At 37.6% G+C, this 20,048-nt stretch overlaps 2 protein-coding genes across 4 annotated transcripts in view; one reads left to right on the top strand and one right to left on the bottom strand.

The window, feature by feature from the left end:
• ACTL6A (actin-like 6A) overlaps positions 1 to 16,713 on the top strand; it is a 30,387-nt gene extending 13,674 nt beyond the window's left edge. For all 3 annotated transcript variants that reach the window (XM_011980383.1, XM_011980382.1, XM_011980384.1), the window contains 11 exons: positions 2,820 to 2,920; positions 3,824 to 3,921; positions 5,654 to 5,748; positions 6,052 to 6,158; positions 6,252 to 6,341; positions 10,151 to 10,212; positions 10,410 to 10,524; positions 10,654 to 10,734; positions 12,755 to 12,850; positions 15,127 to 15,213; positions 16,231 to 16,713. In XM_011980383.1, coding sequence (XP_011835773.1) covers positions 2,820 to 2,920; positions 3,824 to 3,921; positions 5,654 to 5,748; positions 6,052 to 6,158; positions 6,252 to 6,341; positions 10,151 to 10,212; positions 10,410 to 10,524; positions 10,654 to 10,734; positions 12,755 to 12,850; positions 15,127 to 15,213; positions 16,231 to 16,311 — 1,013 coding nt within the window. In that variant the 3' untranslated portion in view covers positions 16,312 to 16,713. The remainder of the gene's footprint in view (positions 1 to 2,819; positions 2,921 to 3,823; positions 3,922 to 5,653; positions 5,749 to 6,051; positions 6,159 to 6,251; positions 6,342 to 10,150; positions 10,213 to 10,409; positions 10,525 to 10,653; positions 10,735 to 12,754; positions 12,851 to 15,126; positions 15,214 to 16,230) is intronic.
• Positions 16,714 to 17,044: 331 nt separating this feature from the next.
• The window catches only part of MRPL47 (mitochondrial ribosomal protein L47), a 26,962-nt gene continuing 23,958 nt past the window's right edge, over positions 17,045 to 20,048 (bottom strand). Inside the window, exon 6 of the mRNA XM_011980392.1 lies at positions 17,045 to 17,273. Within this exon, the coding sequence (XP_011835782.1) occupies positions 17,145 to 17,273 (129 nt within the window). The 3' untranslated portion in view covers positions 17,045 to 17,144. The remainder of the gene's footprint in view (positions 17,274 to 20,048) is intronic.

Raw genomic sequence — 20,048 nt, forward strand, 5'->3', positions numbered from 1 at the left:
AAAAAAAAAAAAAAAAGTCTGGCTGACAAAGCTGGGTAAAGCAGAGGGACCAGCATGTGTGAAGGGATGGAATTGTGAAAGAAGCTTATGTGCTTAAAAATGTAATACAATTAAGTATGGTTGCAGCATTGGGCTCATTAGGGTCAGTAGCAGGAAAGGTAGGCAGGGAGCAGTCATAAAAGGGCTTGTAAACCATCCCAGGGTTGTATTAAGCTAGTTACTGAAGGATAACCCCAAAGGAATTTAAACAGATGTGATATGCTCGTATTTGCCAGCTGGAAAGATTAATAGTAATATGTCGTCTAGATTGGAAGGAGACACTAGAGATGGAGCTCAATAAGGGAGGTAAGAGTCCAGATGAGAAATGAAAAAGGTTTAAACTCTTATATAATGCTGGTAGAGATTCTGAAGGGACTTTCAGGGTAACCAGGAAACAAATGGTACTAAACGATCGAGGGAGTGAAAGCAAGAGAGAAGTTGAGAAAGTTTCCTAGATTTTTGGTTGGAATAACTCTGAACAGAGAGTACCATGCATTGAGATAGGAATAGAAAGGGAAGAAGCAAGTTTTATGGTTTTAAAAGGCATAGTTGGCCATGCGCGGTGGCTTGCGTGTGTATAATCCCAGCACTTTGGGAGGCTGAGACTGCGGGTGGATTGCTTGAGTCTAGGAGTTCGAGACCAGCCTGGGCAACATGCTGAAACCCCATCTCTACTAAAAATACAAAAATTTGCCAGGTGTGGTGATACATACCACCTGTAATCCCAGCTACTCAGGAGGCTAAGGCATGAGAATCACTTGAACCCAGGATGCAGAGGTTGCAACTGAGATCCCATGACTGCACTTCAACCTGGGTAACAGACCGAAATTCTGTCTCAAAAAAAAGAAAGAAAAAGACAAAAGCGAGGTTATCAGGGATACTCCAAATCACTCTCAGGTTCAGTTACTCACCAGCAAGACTCCCTCACAGGACTCAGCATATGGTTGTATTCACAGCTAAGATTTATTGTACTGAAGATTCAGATTCAAAACAAAATCGACAAAGGGAAAAGGGACAGGGGATGATGAAGTCCAGATGCAAGCTTCGGAGAGTTTTCTCACAGTGGAGTCACACAGGATGTGCTTAATCCCTCCATCAACAAGTTACAACCTGTGTTATCTTCCAGGAGAACTCTGAAACTCAGTACCCAAGGATTTTACAGAGGGCTGGTTATGTAGGTACCATCTACCTGGCATGTAACAAAATTTTAGATTCTCAGAAGGAAAGCAAGTGTTCAGAACCAACCACATTGTACAAACAGTGTAGGTATAGCGAGCTACTTTTACCATTTAGGGACAAGTTTTATATGAACATAGGGAACTGTTTGCCAATCGTGTTTCCAGACACCAGCTAAGAGTAAGCCTTACAAGCAGGCCTTTCTCAGGCTTGCGGTGTTAACTCTTTCATGTAGAGTAAGTAAATGGGTTCACTAAGTTAAAAGTGCTCACAACATCCAGGTGACAATTCTGTAAACAGGGGAATAAAAGATTATAAGAAAGATTTTAAGACATGGAGTTGCGTTTTATTACTCTGAAAAAATTTGGAATATGGGAAGAGGATTGAAGGTGGAGTTCTTAGCAAAAAACGTGTATATTTTAACCAATAGAGAATAAAAGGTACCCTTGAAGGAGAATGAAAGGGAACAATTAGGGATGTAGGAAAAAATTCAGGGGAAGAATAAGAAAAGAAAAAGTTTCTGGAAGCATGAAATTCCATTTATTCTCAGTGTTTTCCGCTGTGACATTGAAAGCTTTACACTAAGAGAGAAGTTAAAAAAATCCAGGTGGGCCTGTGGAAATATATAATTAATGACATTTTTTCTTTGGGCTGCAGTAGAAAAGTTTGTAAACTCTTGTGAAGGCAATACTGTTATAATTTAGAGAAGTCAGATGAGATTAAAAATGTTAAGTGTCCATGAATTTGCCTAGTAGAAGGTCATTTGTGACTGGGGGCAGTGGCTCACACCTGTAATCCCAGCACTTTGGAGGCCGAGGTGGGTGGATCACCTGAGGTCAGGAGATAGAGACCAGCCTAGTCAACATGGTGAAACCCTGTCTCTACTAAAAATGCAAAAATTAGTTGGGCATGGTGGCGGGCACCTGTAATCCCAGCTACTTGGGAGCCTGAGACAGGAGAATTGCTTGACCCCCAGAAAGCAGAGGTTGCAGTGAACCGAGATTGCGCCATTGTACTCCAGTCTGGGCGACAGAGTGAGACTCCATCTCAAAAAAAAGAAGGTCATTAATGACTTATGTCAGTAGTTTTAATGGAATGTTTAGGTGGAAGCCAAATTGAAGACAGATGTTCTTCTTTGAATTTTTAACATGTCTGTTAGTCTTTTTCCAAATAGATTGTAAGCTTTTTTGAGTGTTGGGTCTAGACCGTACAAATCTTTGTTTTTTTTTTTTTTTTTTAAACCCAGCAGTAGTATCATTTAGAAGGCCATATAATTCTTCTGTACTTCCTGTTATTCTGATCACATTCTGGGCCTCTAATAAGTATTTATTGAATTGAATAACATTTACTTGGTATTTTAGGTCTGTTAGATTAATTACATTTGGGATAGGTCTGGGGGCTGGAGGGACCAAAAAGAAGTTCTATATATCTAGAAGACAAAGGTAATCTTTATATAAAGTACTGTGGTATGAAGTTGATCTGTAAAATTAGTAGGTTCTGTATAATACGGTATTAATTGTTAAGTCACAGAAACAATTTCTCAAAATATGTTGTATTCATCTTCAACTATGCATTGTTTCCAAGTTACTAATCTTATATTCTAGTTGAAGACTGGGATAGTTTCCAGGCTATTTTGGATCATACCTACAAAATGCATGTCAAATCAGAAGCCAGCCTCCATCCTGTTCTCATGTCAGAGGCACCGGTGAGATAAAGATTTTCTTTTTCATGTTTCTGTAGTTGTTTTTTTTTTTTTTTTCTTTTTTCCTTTAGTTTTCTACTCATTTGATGAATATTTTTCTATAAAGAGGCATAGAAATTCATATTTTGAATTTGAAAATTAGGGAAAAAGATTAATTTTTTAATACTATTGTAACTTTCATTTTACTATTCTGATAAAATATGCAGAGAACAACAAAACACACTAATGAATTCTTGTGGTTATTTATGTATTTCTAGGGATTTAACATTTTATTTCCTAGGACTGCTTCCCATTCTGAATTACGAATCATTTCTTGTGCCCCAAGGGCAGCGTATATCTACTTTATTCAAGTTTCCAAGAGAGAATTGAGATGTTGAACAAGGGCTGGAAATTTCTGGACCAAAGTCTCTTGTGAAATACATTTGGTACATAGACAGAAACAACCCAGAAAGCAAGCATAATGGTCATAAATTATCAGTATCTTATTGTTGCTAACTTATAGTTTCTTTTATGAATACCATCTATAAGTGGGAGAATTTGGTGGTCTAAAATTCATACTTAGGATTTGGATTGACCATATTTACTCTTTAGATTTAATAATATGTTTATAAGAATACTGATTTCCTCATATGTGGAAAAGTCTGTAATTCTAGAATTTATAGAAGCAATTTTATTATTAAAGAATTTTAATTCTTATCTGATTGATTTGTTTAATCTACATCTAAAGAAATATAGAGGTTTTGTTTTTATTTTTGTGAGATATTATTATGAAAGATTATTTCCCATGGTATTTTTTGCTGTTCTTATTGTTTTATTTCTTTGTTAATATAGTGCTAGATTTTATCTGGAGATAAATCAACTTTTTAATTCTTAATAACTTGCATTTCTTTTTCCCCTCTTCTCAAGTGGAATACTAGAGCAAAGAGAGAGAAACTGACAGAGTTAATGTTTGAACACTACAACATCCCTGCATTCTTCCTTTGCAAAACTGCAGTTTTGACGGCGTATCCTTGAAAGAGTAATACCTTTCCTCTTGAAGTGTATACCATACTACTGAATGTGATAACTCTGGCAGAAGACATAAGCCAATTATTGCTTGTTCAGAAGTTGTTTTTTTCTCTTTTCTCTTGCTTTTTAGCTATTCATCTTTTGGTGTTTCTCATTAGAACTGATGATACACTAGAAAGTATGAGGGAAATAAAGTAACACTCAAATTCTGAGTGTTAAGACGTTTTTGTTTTTAAGAAGGTGCATGTGGATAGAAGGCAATATTTTAACCAGTTGGCTTACATGAAATGAAAGATTGCCATTTTCTCCCTCCCTTCCAATATCACAGAAAACTGGAAATTGGCTGTAAATTCATTCCCCTTCAAATTTAGTCAGTCATCAAGTCCCACCTATTCTTTCCTGCTATTTGTTTCTCTCTTTCCCACTGCCACAGCATTAGGTGGAAGCTATTTCCAGGATTACTGAAGCACATTCTCTTGTCTGCCCATTCTTTACACTGTTGATCTAATAATCTTTCTATTTTTATTTATTTATTTATTTGGTAGAGATGGAGTTTCACCATGTTGCCCAGGCTGCTCTCTAACTCCTGGACTCAAGCGATCTGCTTGCCTCGGTCTCCCAAAGTGCTGGGATTACAGGCATGAGCCACCATGCCCAGCCTCTAATAATCTTTCTAAAGTGCTAGTCTGCTTTAAGCTAGAATCATCTTCTACATTTCTTCCTTTTACTTTCAGACCGTACTGAGGTGCTTGCAGTTCTCTGACCTCGCTGTGTTCTCTTGCCTCCTGGTCTTCCCACATGCTCCTACTCTTGCCCATATTCCCTTCCCCATAATTAACAATTGGATATCCCAGGAATAGGTTTCTCTTTTACACCACCACCTTCCCTGGGACATCGTGAGCTTTTCTTTTTACAGCTTTATTGATCATCTACTTCACTAAACAGGATAACCTTCAGGGAAAAGGCAGTTTTGGTGCACCATTGTGTGTCTACTGTGTTAAAGGAATTTTAGTGCCAGGTGAGCAGCCTCCCTCTTTCCTCCCTCCCTCCTTATTAAGCACCAGACTTAGTAGACACCTAATAGACGCTCAGTAAATATTTGATGAATGAGTGAATGCCCCTACTCCTAAACTTCAGTTTAGTATATTCAGGTAGTATAGGCCTTCTGCAGCACAGAATGTGGAAAATGGGATCTGCCAATATTCACCAACTGTGGAATTCACCTGGCATAGTTTTCCCGCCCATTGAGTTAGAGGAGATAGGAACTGCCATATGGCTTTGCCAAACTGCTGAAACAGCTCCTCTTCAATGCTATGTGAGAATGGTTATAGTCCCTAGCTCAGTTGTCACAACCTCCCACTGTTCTTACCAAGTTTCTGTACATTTTGTTAAATAAATGCATCTCAGTTTGTTGTAAGCGCTTTGATCAGTCTCCAGAGACTTTCAATGATTATGTTAATTTTGACCAGCTTAATAGTAGCTGTTTCTAGGATAAAGGTTTCCCTGAGTTCCTGATACCTCCATTCTAGAATTCCTGCCTCTTGCTATTTGTTCTTAAGCCATAAATATTATTTTATACCAATTTTTATCCCTAGATTCACTGTAATACATTTTTAACTATGAGATAGATGTTTAAGAAATAGTTTCTAAAATATAAGAGCCTGCCCTTTACAGTAAACATTATTTTAGCGGCCTTGATACTTTCTTTTCCTTAATGTTTTAAACTAGATTTGCTAATGGTCGTTCTACTGGGCTGATTTTGGACAGTGGAGCCACTCATACCACTGCAATTCCAGTCCACGATGGCTATGTCCTTCAACAAGGTAAATGTATTTAACCAGGATACACTGAGATGATTTTAGGTGTTATGAGGACGCACATAATGAAATAAAATGACGAGTAGCACTTTTAAAGCATATCAGTTTCTGAATAAGATCATTTTTAAGTATGTTAAAAATCTTTAGTATATAATGTGTATTTAAAACTGATGCATTGCTTTATTTATGTGTGGAAGGATAGTTCATTTACCTGAAAAAGTTATTCATATAAATACACCCGTAGGGGAAATTCGTTCTAGGAAGTTTGGACTTAACTGCTCTCTTAGCCTTGTCTCATCTGTTTCATAGGCATTGTGAAATCCCCTCTTGCTGGAGACTTTATTACTATGCAATGCAGAGAACTCTTCCAAGAAATGAATATTGAATTGGTTCCTCCATATATGATTGCATCAAAAGTAAGTATTGAATTTTCTTTCTAGAACTTACCTCTAGCTCCCCCACCCCTATGAAATGAACTCCATTAACCTAGCATCTCTTGGTACTCTCAGGAAGCTGTTCGTGAAGGATCTCCAGCAAACTGGAAAAGAAAAGAGAAGTTGCCTCAGGTTACAAGGTCTTGGCACAATTATATGTGTAATGTAAGTAACCCTCATTCTCTTTACAAAAATGTTATAGGCTTTTTGCGTGAGTGTTAAAAAGAAAGTTATATATAGGCTGTAAATCCTTGAGTAAAATATGAGCACTTTATATTTTCAAGCTCTTTTTTTAAATTACTAAATATATTTTGAAAATTAAATAGAGCATGATCTCAGGATTACACTCTATATTTTTAATGATACTTTACTAACAAAAGAGCTTTGCTGTGAGAGGCATGCTTTTCATATTGGCCAAGCAAATGTCTCTGCAAATCACTACATATTCACTTGGATTACTATGGTGAGACCTGGAAGGAATTTTGGTTTTATGCTATTCTGAACATTTTTGACTGAGAAAATGGTTTTAGGTTTTGGAGAGGCCTACTAGTATGTCTCAGTTATGATCTGTTTCCCAGCATCAGTCAGCCATATCAAAAATGTGTTTTTGTTCAGAACAAGGAACCTATGAGAGATTCTCTACTAAAAACCCATCTCTGAACATATGGCTTACTGATGGGGAAGAGGTTAGTAAAACAACCTGACACCACAGATACACCTTAATTTCTTTTTGTTTTGTTTAAAAAAACTGTTATTTTAGGTTCAGGGGTACATGTGCAGGTTTGTGATATAGGTAAACTCGTATCACGGAAGTTTGTTGTACAGATTATTGTCCCCCAGGTACTAAGCCTAGTACCGAATAGTTATTTTTTCTGCTCCATTCCCTCGTCCCTCAGGGAGGCCCCACTGTCTGTTGTTCCCTTCTTTGTGTCCATGTGTTCTCATCATCTAGCTCCCACTTGTGAGAACGTGCTGTGTTTGGTTTTCTGCTCCTGCATTAGTTTGCTAAGGATAATGGCCTCTAGCTCCATCCCTGTTCCTTCAAAAGACATGATCTCATTCTTTGTTTTTTTTTTTTTTTCACTGTGGTCTGTATATACCACATTTTCTTAATCCAGTCTTCCACTGATGGGCATTTAAGTTGATTCCATGTCTCTGCTATTGTGAATAGTGGTGCAGTGAACATACACATACATGTGTCTTTATGATACAGTGTTTTATATTCCTTTGGGTATATACCCAGTAATGAAATTGCCGGGTCAAATGGTAGTACTGGGCCAGGCATGGTGGCTCACGCTTGTAATTTGAGAGGCTGAGGTGGGTGGATCCCTTGAGCTCAGGAGTTAGAGACCAGCCTGGGAATCATGGCAAAACCCTGTCTCTACAAAAACAGAAAAACTAGCTAAGTGGGGCCAGGTGCGATGGCTCACTCCTGTAATTCCAGCACTTTGGGAGTCCGAGGCGGGTGGATCACCTGAGGTCAGGAGTTCGAGACCAGCCTGGCCAACATGGTGAAATCCTGTCTCTAAAAATATTAAAAAATCAGCTGAGTGTGGAGGTGGGCACCTGTAATCCCAGCTACTTGGGAGGCTGAGGCAGGAGAATTGCTTAAACCCAGGAGATGGATGTTGCAGTGAGCTAACATGGTGCCACTGCACTCCTGCCTGGGTGACAGAGTGAGACTCCATCTCAAAAAAAAGAAAAAGAAAAATTAGCTAAGTGTAGGGGTGTGCACCTTTAGTCCCAGCTACGTGGGAGACTGAGGTGGAAAAATCACCTGAGCCCTGGGAGGTCGAGTCTGCAGTGACCCGTGAGTGTACCAGTGCCCTCTAGCCTGGGTAACAGAGTGAGAACCCACCTCAAAAAAGAAAAAAAAAAACAAATGGTAGTTCTGTTTTTAGCTCTTTGAGGAATTGCCACACGGCTTTCAACAATAGTTGAACTAATTTACATTCTCACCAAAAGTGAATAAACTTTCATTTTTCTCTGCAGCCTTGTCAGCAGCATCTGTTTTTTATTTATTTTTTTCAAGACAGAGTCTTGCTTTGTTGCCCAGGCTGGCGCGCAGTGGTGCAATCTCGGCTCACTGCAACCTCCGTCTCCCGGGTTCACGTGATTCTCCTACCTCAGCCTCCCGAGTAGCTGCAACTACAGGCGCGTGCCACCACGCCCGGCTAATTTTTGTATTCTTAGTTGGCCAAGGTGGTCTCGAACCCTTGACCTCATGATCTACCTCCCCCAGCCTCCCAAAGTGCTAGGATTACAGGTGTAAGCCACCGTGCCCAGCCCTATTTTTTTACTTTTTTATAATAAATAATAGCCATTCTGACTGGTGTGAGATGGTGTATCATTGTGGTTTTGATTTTCATTTATCTGATGGTCAGTGACAGTGATCTTTTTTTCATATACTGTTGACCGCATATATGTTTTCTTTTGAAGTGTCTGTTAATGTCCTTTGCCCACTTTTTAATGAGGTGGGGTTTTTTGTTTAAGTTTTTTATAGAAGCTGGATATTAGACCTTTGTTAGATACATGGTTCGCAAATATTTTCTCATTCTGTAGGTTGTTTGCTTACTCTGTTGATAGAAATTAATGTGTATCCAGCAAAAGAAACTTAAGAGTAAAATTATATAAGTCATAATTACTATGAGAAGGATCACATCTAACAGGTTTTAAAAAATTATATCATATATATTTATATCATGTATATATCGTGTGTATATATACACATATGTATATATACACATACATATGTATATATACACACACATATACATACATATATATATATATTTTTTTTTTTTAAAGACAGGGTTGGCCGGGCACGGTGGCTCACACCTGTAATCCCAGCACTTTGGGAGGCCGAGGTGGTGGATCACTTGAGGCAAGGAGTTCAAGACTATCCTGGCCAACATGGTGAAACCTCGTCTTTAGTAAAAATACAAAAATTAGCTGGGTGTGGTGCTGAGTGCCTGTAATCCCAGCTACTTGGGAGGCTGAGGCAGGAGAATTGCTTGAACATGGGAGATGGAGGTTGCGTTGAGCTGAGATTGTGCCACTGCATTCCAGCCTGGACAACAGAGCAAGACTCTGTCTAAATAAATAAAAATAAAATAAATAAATAAATAAATACAGGGTCTCTCTCTCTGTCACCCAGGCTGGAGTGCAGTGGTGCAATTGTAATTCACTGCAGCCTCAAACACCTGGGCTCCCCCTGCCTCAGCCTCCTAAGTAGGGAGGACTACAGGTGCACGCCACCATGCCCGGCTAATTTTTTATTTTTTATTTTTATAGAGACAGGGTCTCACTATGTTGTCCAGGCTGGTCTTGAACTCCTGTCCTCAAGCGATCCTCCTGTCTTGGCCTCTCAAAGTGCTGAGATTACAGGCATGAGCCACGGCACCCAGCTCTGACAGTTTTTGTACCTAAAGATAAAGATTTTGTGTGTGTGTACATGTAATATAAGGAAAAATTAGGATTACTCATTTTTCCTAGATATTAGACAAGATTTTTCTAGAGGTCATGTTAGTTCATAGCATTTTATTAAACTGTTTTATACTATGTACAGTCATTAAAAGTTGCGTAAAATGTGATGTATATGCACATGTGTATATGTAGGTAATGAAATCTTGCTTCTAATCTAGCTTATTTTTAAGAAAGTGGTGTTCTGAAATTGGTTTTGTTATGCAGGACTGTGGTGCAGGGGTTCCTGCACCTGCAGTTGTTTATCTCTCATCGTTTTATAACTGTTGTAACTTAAATGTGTGTAATTTAGCTTCTAATGCAAATGTTTAGAATTAGGTTTCTTGATACTCAGAATTCTTGTTAGGTAGATTAATACTGTTGAAATGATTTACACATCTAGAAACATGGTCCAATTTCATTCTGAAAAGTATTTAAAATATATTATAAAAGTATAGATTACCAAGATAAATCTCAACCTTGTTTGTTAAACTTTTTTCTTTTACTCATAGTGTGTTATCCAGGATTTTCAAGCTTCAGTACTTCAAGTGTCGGATTCAACATATGATGAACAGTATGTTTTTTTATTTAAATTGTATACTTTATAAATGAGGAAAGGATTTGTTTAGAAAACATGGAAAGTACTTAATTGAATAATGTTTTAAATATTCTCATTCCCATTTTTTTACAAGTTGATAATTCCCTAGTAGTTTATAATTTTGAAGAGAATTATTTTTGTCTTTTGTGTAATACTGTTTAACATGTTTTCAGAGTGGCTGCACAGATGCCAACTGTTCATTATGAGTTCCCCAATGGCTACAATTGTGATTTTGGTGCAGAGCGGCTAAAAATTCCAGAAGGATTATTTGACCCTTCCAATGTAAAGGTATAAAAGCTTTTCATAATTAGCCTGGCTTTTCCTATATAGGTAAAGAGCTTTTGTGGCTAAAATGTTTTGGATATGCTTTACTGTATGAAGAGCCTCCATGTGACTACTTGTTTTCTTTTGTTGTAGGGGTTATCAGGAAACACAATGTTAGGAGTCAGTCATGTTGTCACCACAAGTGTTGGGATGTGTGATATTGATATCAGACCAGTAAGTGCCAGTCTCCTGTTACGGTTTAAAGGTACCTTTTCGGGGATTGAAATGCCCCCAAATCATTGTTAGGTTGACAGTGACCTAATGGTTGTCAATGTCATTGACTTTGAAGTTCATTTTATAACAGTATCTATAAAAAGATGAAGTACTAGAAAAAGAAAAATGTGCAACTCTAGAGCTATGGTGTCCAGTTTTGTAGCTACCCTCCACAGGTGGCAATTTAAATTAAAATAAGTAAAAACATAAAACTCAATTCTTCAGTTGTAATAGCCTCATTATAAATGTGGCTAGTGGCTGCTGCGTCAGACAGCGCAGATATAGAACATTTGCACCATCACAGAAAGTTCTGTAGACAATGCTGCACTAGAGATTTCCTGAAATGTGGCAAACCAAAATATGTATTGTTGGTGATTTTCTTACAGATAGTACAACTTCTACTTTTATTTTTCAGGAAGGTGTGGTTTCAATGGTATGGGTAACTTTTACATGAAGTTTATTTTAAATGATCTTCATATTTTTTGTGCTTTGTCAGGTTTTAAATACTAACTCCATATTATATATTTCACTCATTATCAGTGATAGGTTCTTGGAGACTGAACTTTAAGTGAAACAATGTACAGTAAGTCCTTGAAGGACATTGTTTCAGGAAAAAAATTGGTTTTGTTACATGTCATTTTGTTGAAAGTCAGTTTCCAAGGTCATATTGATAACATTGAGGACTGACTTTATCTTATTTAAACCTAATTCAGCTTCTCACCCACATACTGCCTAGATTTTGAATAAATTAATTTGCTTAAAGCATAGTGCTAATAGCTACTATGTTGTTCAAAAAAGGCTTTGAGTGGCTATGAAAATCATACTTTATTTTACCTTTATTTCACCTGGTAACCTGGTAGGCATGTGATGTTTCTAGGACAATAGTAATATAAGTTTGGGATTTTTTTAGTGCAAATACAATTCCACCTTTGGGGGAAGGTAATTGAATTGAAGTATATTTATTGCAACAGTGATAACTTTGTTTTTAGTGAAATTTCTCCCTTTAACTAATGAGATACTTTTGCATTCTATTTTCTACTTCAAAACTTAGATGATTTAGACATTTGAAATACGTTTTAAAAATAGGAACTTACCCACTAAAACAGGTTGACATTTAACTTTCTGATGCATACATGCAAATTCAAAGTAAATATAAGTAGTAATTTATTTTTATTTGGGGAGGCCTTAGCATGTGTGTTTTGGAAAAGCTCCCATGTGCTTCTGATGTATATATACCTCTGCAAAAGAGAAAGGTAGCAATCATTTTGGCCAGGAATATGTTGAGTTTGTCATTGTCTGTCACAATCATAAAATAATCTGTCTAATTTTGAATATCCTAACTTCCAGATGAGCATTCTTTTTCAAAATATTTGTAATTTTAATTTTTGGCTGGTGGTTGCTATTAATATTTCCAGATGACCATTCTAAGATAAAGTCATTATAGAATGTACTTCTAATTAAATATTGGCAGCTATCTGCCAAAAAAATTATGATTTTTAGAATGATTCCTTTAAGTTAGTGGTTCTTAAAACTTCATGCACATTAAAATAATCTTGGGAGTTAAAAACCATGCCTGCCAGGCACAGTGGCATGTAGTCCCAGCTACTTGGGAGCCTGAGGCAGGAGGAATGTTTGAACCCAGGAGTTTGAGGCTGTGGTACACTATGACTGTGCCTGTGAATAGCCACTGCATTCCAATGTAGGCAATATAACGAGACCCTGTCTCTAAAAGTAATCTTGCCTGGATCCCATCCCCAGACATTTTTATGTAATTGCCCCTAGGAATTTGTGTTTTAAAAGCTCCTTAGATGAGTTGAATGTACAGCTAGGATGGAGAATCGATGGATTAAGCTATTAGGTCTATATAATAGTAAAACATTTCCAAAAAATGAAAGGGAAGATTGTAGTAGCGCACATTTTTAGTTGTATTTAAAACTTTTGGAAACATGTGGAACTGATTTTTCTTGTATTTTTATCCTAGGGTCTCTATGGCAGTGTAATAGTGGCAGGAGGAAACACACTAATACAGAGTTTTACTGACAGGTTGAATAGAGAGCTGTCTCAGAAAACTCCTCCAGTAAGTTCTGTTTGTTCTTTAATGGTATTCTTCAGTCATATATTTCCTCACTGATGGTGTCCTTTTGTAGATAAGCATTCATTTTTCGATAGATACATGATATTTTGTATGTGCCTGGTATAGTATCACTAAAGTTAATATCCTTTAACCAAGTTTTCCTAGTTAACATCTATTAGTTTCTCTTAAATTATTTGAATCTCATTTATTAACTTAATATTTAAATATGGATAGTTTGCTAGGCACTAGTCCCTGCACACCAAGGGCTCAGTCTACTAGGATGGTTAGACATGCAGAAAATGATGACTGTAGCGTGCTAAACAATTCAGTATGTCATGGACCAGGTGGTCGCGAACACCAAGAAGCCACTACTTAACTCGCTAAGAGTATCAGAGAATAGCCTCATGAAGAAGCTATAGTTTGAATGAATAGTTCAACTCATTACTAATTTATGAAAGGATATCTAGATGGAGGGAATAAAACCATTTACAAAAATATTAAGAGAAGATGGGTATGTTCCAGTAATTCAAAGTAGTTGGCTTCTAGTCTTTACATAAGTGGGGAAAGCAATATGGCTAGAAAGATGGATTAGTTTCCTAGAGCTGCCATAACAAAGTACATGTTGGTGGCTTAAAACAGAAATTTATTGTCTTATAGTTCTTGAGGCTAGAAGCCTCAAGGTGTCAGTGGGGCTATGCTGAATCTCTAGGGGAAAATATTTCCTTCTTCACAGGATAAAATCTAGCAGTGGACTGATGAGCTCATATGTTTGTTTTAGAAAGATCAGTGGGTATATTGTAATAACTTTTAAGAGAATAGAAAAACTCGCCGGGCGCGGTGGCTCAAGCCTGTAATTCCAGCACTTTGGGAGGCTGAGACGGGCGGATCACAAGGTCAGCAGATCGAGAGACCATCCTGGCTAACACGGTGAAACCCCGTCTCTACTAAAAAATACAAAAAACTAGCCGGGCGAGGTGGTGGGCGCCTGTGGTCCCAGCGACTCCGGAGGCTGAGGCAGGAGAATGGCGTAAACCCGGGAGGCGGAGCTTGCAGTGAGCTGAGATCGGGCCACTGCACTCCAGCCTGGGCTACAGAGCCAGACTCAGTCTCAAAAAAAAAAAAAAAAAAAAAAGAGAATAGAAAAACTCGGTTTGAGAAGGTAATTTATATAGTACTTCAATAACAGAATGGCAGTTATAATCTTTTAACTTTAAATTTAAAATTTTTATTGGCTGGATGCGGTGGCTCATGCCTATAATCCCAGCACTTTGGGAGGCCGAGGCAGATGGATTACAAGGTCAGACCAGCCTGGCCAACATGGTGAAACCCCATCTCTACTAAAAATGCAAAAATTAGCTGGGCCTGGTGGCGGGCGTCTCTAATTCCAGCTACTCGGGAGGCTGAGGCAGGAGAATTGCTTGAACCCGGGAGGCAGAGGTTGCAGTGAGCTGAGATTGCGCCACTACACTCCAGCCTGGGTGACAGCGCGAGACTCCATCTCAAAAAAAAAAAAAAAAAAAAAAAAATTAGCCGGACATGGTGGCACGTGCTTGTAATCCCAGCTACTTGGGAGGCTGAGGCAGGAGAACTGCTGGAACCCAGGAGGCCGAGGTTGCAGTGAGCCAAGATCATGCCACTGTACTCCAGTCTGGGTGACAAAGCAAGACTCTGGCTCAGGAAAAAAAAAAAAAAAACAAAACTTCAAGTGGTTTTTTTGTAAGGTGTTCTGCACTAAATATTAAATTTTAAAACCCTTATTAGTGGTTACATATGCCCTAACAATGTCTATAAATCTGTATATTTAATAGTCTTTTAGCTTCCCATATAAAAGAATGTTTTACATATGCCACATTTCTATTACAAGTGATATCTAAATATATAGGCACACAGTTGACATCTGCCTTGTATTTTCTAAATTCTTGGAGATCTAGAGCATACCTGAATTATAATACTAATCATTAGATTGATTTATTGATTGATTTGAGATTTGTTATCCTATTTCAAAATTACCGTATTTTAATCAGTGTTTGAACCACAGGGAGCCATTCAGAAGTCTGTCAAAATTGAATTTCCTGGCTGGGTGCAGTGGCTCATGCATGTAATCCCAGCACTTTGGGAGGCTGAGATGGACCGATTGCTTGAGTGCAAAAGTTGGAGACCAGCCTGGACAATATGGAGAGCAAGACCCTGTCTCTATTTAAAAAAAAAAAAAAGAAAAAAAAATTTCCTAAGTTGAGTCACAAGATTTGATTGAACTAATGCATATTCTTCTATTTCAGAGTATGCGGCTGAAATTGATTGCAAATAATACAACAGTGGAACGGAGGTTTAGCTCATGGATTGGCGGCTCCATTCTAGCCTCTTTGGTTAGTAGATGAGCTACTTTGCAAAAATGTTCTTACTGAATTATACTAAATTTAGTAAAAATACAAAAAACAATTCCAGTGCTTCATTTGTCTTTGCATTTTATAACTGTCAAATGAGCGGAGGACCTAATAGAATAACCAGTTTTATGTGTTCTGATATAACAAAATGCCTCTTTGCCTAATTAGTGGACATCTGTCAGCCTAATTTCAATGTCCCCTCTCAAACAGAGGTGGAAATATGTTAACATATGCATGCCTCTTCTAATTATACCCCCATTGGCACTGGTCAGGGCTTGTCTGGAATGTATTTAAAATCGAAACATTCCTTCTCAAGTTCTGGTCATTCCCCAGCTTACAGTGAGGTCTACAGTGAGGTCTAGGAAGTCAGGAATTGGTTCTTGGAGCAAATGGTGAAGTCATGGTGCTGTGTGTAAGATGTTTCTTGGACTACCATCTGCCTTGAATAAGGAGAAAAAAATCCTTATACTTTTCTGCATCCTGGACTTACAGCATCCTCCCCCTTTATATACTGTATATATACACACCATATATACTGTTCTGGAGTATGGTTCTGGAGGAGGACAGAAATAATCGAGTACTATTTTGGGAGGTGGGACTCTTAAATGAATTATTCAAAGTTTAGGAGTTATGAAAATAAGATAGTAAAAGAAAAAAAGGCTGGTGCAGTGGTTCACACCTATAATTCCAGCACTTTAGGAGGCTGAGGCAGGAGGATCACATGTGCCCAGTAGTACAAGACCAGCCTGAGCAACATAGTGTGAGGCCCCATCTCTACAACAATTACAAATTAGGCAAGGTGGCATGCCCCTGGAGTCCCAGGCTGATGTGGGAGGATCCCTTGAACCAAGAAGTTCGAGGTTGTTATGAGCTATGATCACGCCATTGCACTCCAGCCTGGCTGACAGAGCAAGACCCTCTCTCAAAAAAATAAATTAAGAAAAGCCATTTCTAGTAAAAAGTAAGGCATAATTATATAAATTTCTTTCCATTTTACAGGGTACCTTTCAACAGATGTGGATTTCCAAGCAAGAATATGAAGAAGGAGGGAAGCAGTGTGTAGAAAGAAAATGCCCTTGAGAAAGAGTTCCCAAGCTTCTACCTTCCTTTGTCACCTTACGTTTCATAGCTTTAGTATACTCAGGAAAAGAATGACCATCTTTTGTAGAATGTTTATACATTTTTGCATATTTCAATTTCCACTTAAATTTTTTAAAGCTTTAACTGGCTCTATAAATTAAGATAAGTTTGTGCTTTCCTTGAAATGCACTTATTCTTATTACAAGCATTTTTATAATTTTGTATAAATGTCTATTTTCTCTAAATATTTTGCTTTCAGTAAAATGCTTTCCAACTCTGTTTAGTATATTAATTACCAGTGGATTGGTAGAATTGCTTTTTATTGACTAGTAAAAGTTACTGCCTATGCTTTTTACCTTAGGCTTACAGAATTAAATAAAAATTAGCCATTCCAGAAATAAATTTTGGACTGTGGTGCACTGTGACTTACTACTTTAAGGACTGAATGTATTTATCATTATTTTGAAGCAGTACCCACATCCTCTTCATATCCTATTAACAACAGAGGTAAAATTATTACTCAAATTCAGTTATTGCCTTTGCTGTGGCAGTTACCATCACCTTCACCCTCTAAGGTAGCAGGCGACATTTAAAGCCTGCTTAAATGTCAGAATTCATAAAGTGGGAATTTAATCCGAACTTTATACCTGATTTTTAGAGGTAAATTAGCTTCTACCAAATTAGCTAATTAGCATGCCATATTCACACTTAGAACAACTGATTAAAGTCACTTGACTAAAAACAGAATTTCTTTATAAACCACTTAACATATTTACTCTTGTACACAGACTATTCAAGAAAAACAAAATGGTAAATTTAAGAGTTCAGACATCTTAGACAAGACTTGACTTCTGCGCTTCAGCAAGATGTGGAAACTTTTTTAGAAGAATTTTTGCTTTCTTTCTCTCTAAATTTTCCTTCCGTGCTTTGATGCGGGCTCGTTTCTCACGTTCCAGTCTAGAATAAAAAAAGCATAAAGCAATTTATACAAAAATATTTCCTTGTTATTCAATACTATCAAAATATGCATAAATCAATTACATCAAAGCTTCAAACATGCCAGTCTCTGTATTTGGTGTGTTATATATATTATTAAACTTGAATAGTAATCACTGTAAACCTATACAAGTCAAGAGCATCTGAAACCCTATACCAACTATCCCTGTTTCTTGACTAGAAAGAATGTCCCGATCTTACGAACCTGTAACAAACTGGGACTTAATAAGCATCATCTCTTAGCAGGGTTTTACTCTGTGTATAAGGGAAATGATAAGCTAGAGTGAGTACTATTTGAAAGTAGGGAATTCCCACAAGTCTCAGGATATATCTCATGATGTCAAAAATAAATTCTTAGGCTCTGGCTAGGCTTACTATTCCTTAAATGAGTTTGTTCTCACACATCAGTATCCCAGGGCATGACACATGTGCTGCATAAATTACAACATAAATTACTTGACCTGTAGGGTCAACTTGGGAGTTGTAAAAAATTGAAAATGAAAAAAAATGCTTGGATACCAAACCTCCATTTAAATTGATATCTTACAGGATTTTGATCAATAGAAATAAGCTTATATAAAATACAGCAATAAAGTTACTACAAATGAGTTTTTTGGGGAAAAAAAGGCTGAATACAATATGCCAGTGCTGTGGGAGAGGTCATAGAAAATTGGGTGAAGTAAAAAATATGCACATATATAGGAAAAGTATAAAGGCTACAGTCAAAATGAGATTACCCATTCTATTCATCAGTCTTTGCTCCAACTAAATTTTGACCATTTACAAAAACAAAGACCCATCTGAAGGAATAAAGGTTTGCTATTCTTAAGAATATTAAGATGATGATGCCAAATTCTGAAGGTGAGGCTAAAAAAGGTACTTTCAAAAACAAAATCAGAATGTGTATAAAACCTGTAAAAGTGATACAGGATTGATACATTCTCATACATTATTTTAAAAGTTATGGCCAGGTGCAGTGGCTCACGTCTGTAATTCCACCACTTTGGGAGCCGAGGCAAGAGAATCACGAGGTCAAGAGATCGAGACCATCCTGGCCAACAGGATGAAACCCTGTCTCTACTAAGAATACAAAAATTAGCTGGGTGTGGTGGCATGCGCCTGTAGTCCCAGCTACTCGGGAGGCTGCAGCAGGAGAATCGCTAGAACCTGGGAGGCAGAGGTTGCAGTAAGCTGAGATCACACCACTGCACTCCAGCCTGGCAACAGAGCAAGACTCCATCTCAAAAAAAAAAAAAAAAAAAAAAAAAAAGTGATTTATAACCACCCTGTATGACTAAGGGACAAAAGGATCAAACAGCACAACACTGGGCTTGGAGAAATCTCAGACTCAGATTTCTTCAGTTGCTTAGCATCTCAACTAGGTCTTAAATGTGAATAGCAAAGATTTAAAAGCTTTCGTCACAGAAGAAGCAACAGTGGAAAATGAGCAAGGAACATTTAGGAAACAAGGCAAGAGTTCTGACTTCGATGAAGGGTAGGTAGCTAAGACTTGTAGGAATGCTGGGAGAAAAAGAGTTTAAGATTTGATCCTGTAGATAAGAAGCTGCTGTATGTTTCTGAACAGCCCTGATGTGATTTAAAAAAAAAAAAAAAAAGTCTTGAGGAAAATTAGCCAGGAAGCAATACTTGATTGGACTGCAGTCAAGAAGATGTGCGGTAATTCAATTTGATAAAGACAGAGACTGCACTAGGGCAAAGACAATGGGAGAAGAAAAGACAGATCCTGGAGACATTCTGCAGCAAGAATTAAATCAAGGACTGATTAAATATACAGCAATGGTGATGAAAAAGACGACTGATGGTTTAGTGCCATGCAGACTGGATGTACTACACATGAAATGAGGAGAGGTAGCTGGTTCAGTAGGGAAGATAAGTAATTTCAAATGTGATTCTAAGGTACACTAAACACTTTAAAGCCAAGCTTAAAGATACATTCCATTCCTGTTTAAATTGTTTTTAAAAGTTTGTTTTGGTATGAAAATCTTTCGTGGTGGGGGGCGGGAGAGAATCAGTTTTTGAGGAACTTGCTAAAAGTAGAATGTATTATTCAAGAGAGTTGTTAAAAGCTGTGGTTCTTGTGCTGCTACGATTTCCCTTTTAATTTTCTAGCTGCCTTCCTAGCCTTGAATTCTGACTTCTAGCACCTTTAGCCAGGAGCCTTTTGGTTCCTCTGCCCTCTCTCTGGAGCCACAGCAATGGGAATTGAGTAGCATCCTTGGCCCAGGAAACCATAAACTTGCAATACTTTTCCCTTCTAATTGCAGTTTTGGGGATTAAACTCTATCCTCTGGCTTTGTCTCCTTTTGGATATGGCCCAAGTGTTTTAAAATAGCTCTTTAAAAAAAAAAATCTTAAGTTTGTATAGTTATCAGCGAGTGGTTCATGGGAACACGCGCTCCTCTATCATAACAGAAGCCCTATGTTCTCCCTATTCAATGATAAACCTAATGCAGGAAAAATGTGCTAAAGGAAATATTTGGAGATCAACATTCTGCAGGACAACATGAGTTTACATATAATACAACAGACTTCTCTTTCTAGCCCCATTTTCTTTTCAACAGCCTTGGAATAACATGAACTCACACTGTATGCAACTGAATTATTTGGACCTTCATTTTAACATAAGAGTAGAAATTTTTCCATTTACATATAGATACAAGAATAGAAAGGCAATAAAACTTTTCAAAGGATACATATTATAATGTTAACAGTGGCTATTT

This window comes from Mandrillus leucophaeus, unplaced genomic scaffold (assembly GCF_000951045.1).
Source record: "Mandrillus leucophaeus isolate KB7577 unplaced genomic scaffold, Mleu.le_1.0 Scaffold211, whole genome shotgun sequence".
NCBI classification, from domain to species: domain Eukaryota; kingdom Metazoa; phylum Chordata; class Mammalia; order Primates; family Cercopithecidae; genus Mandrillus; species Mandrillus leucophaeus.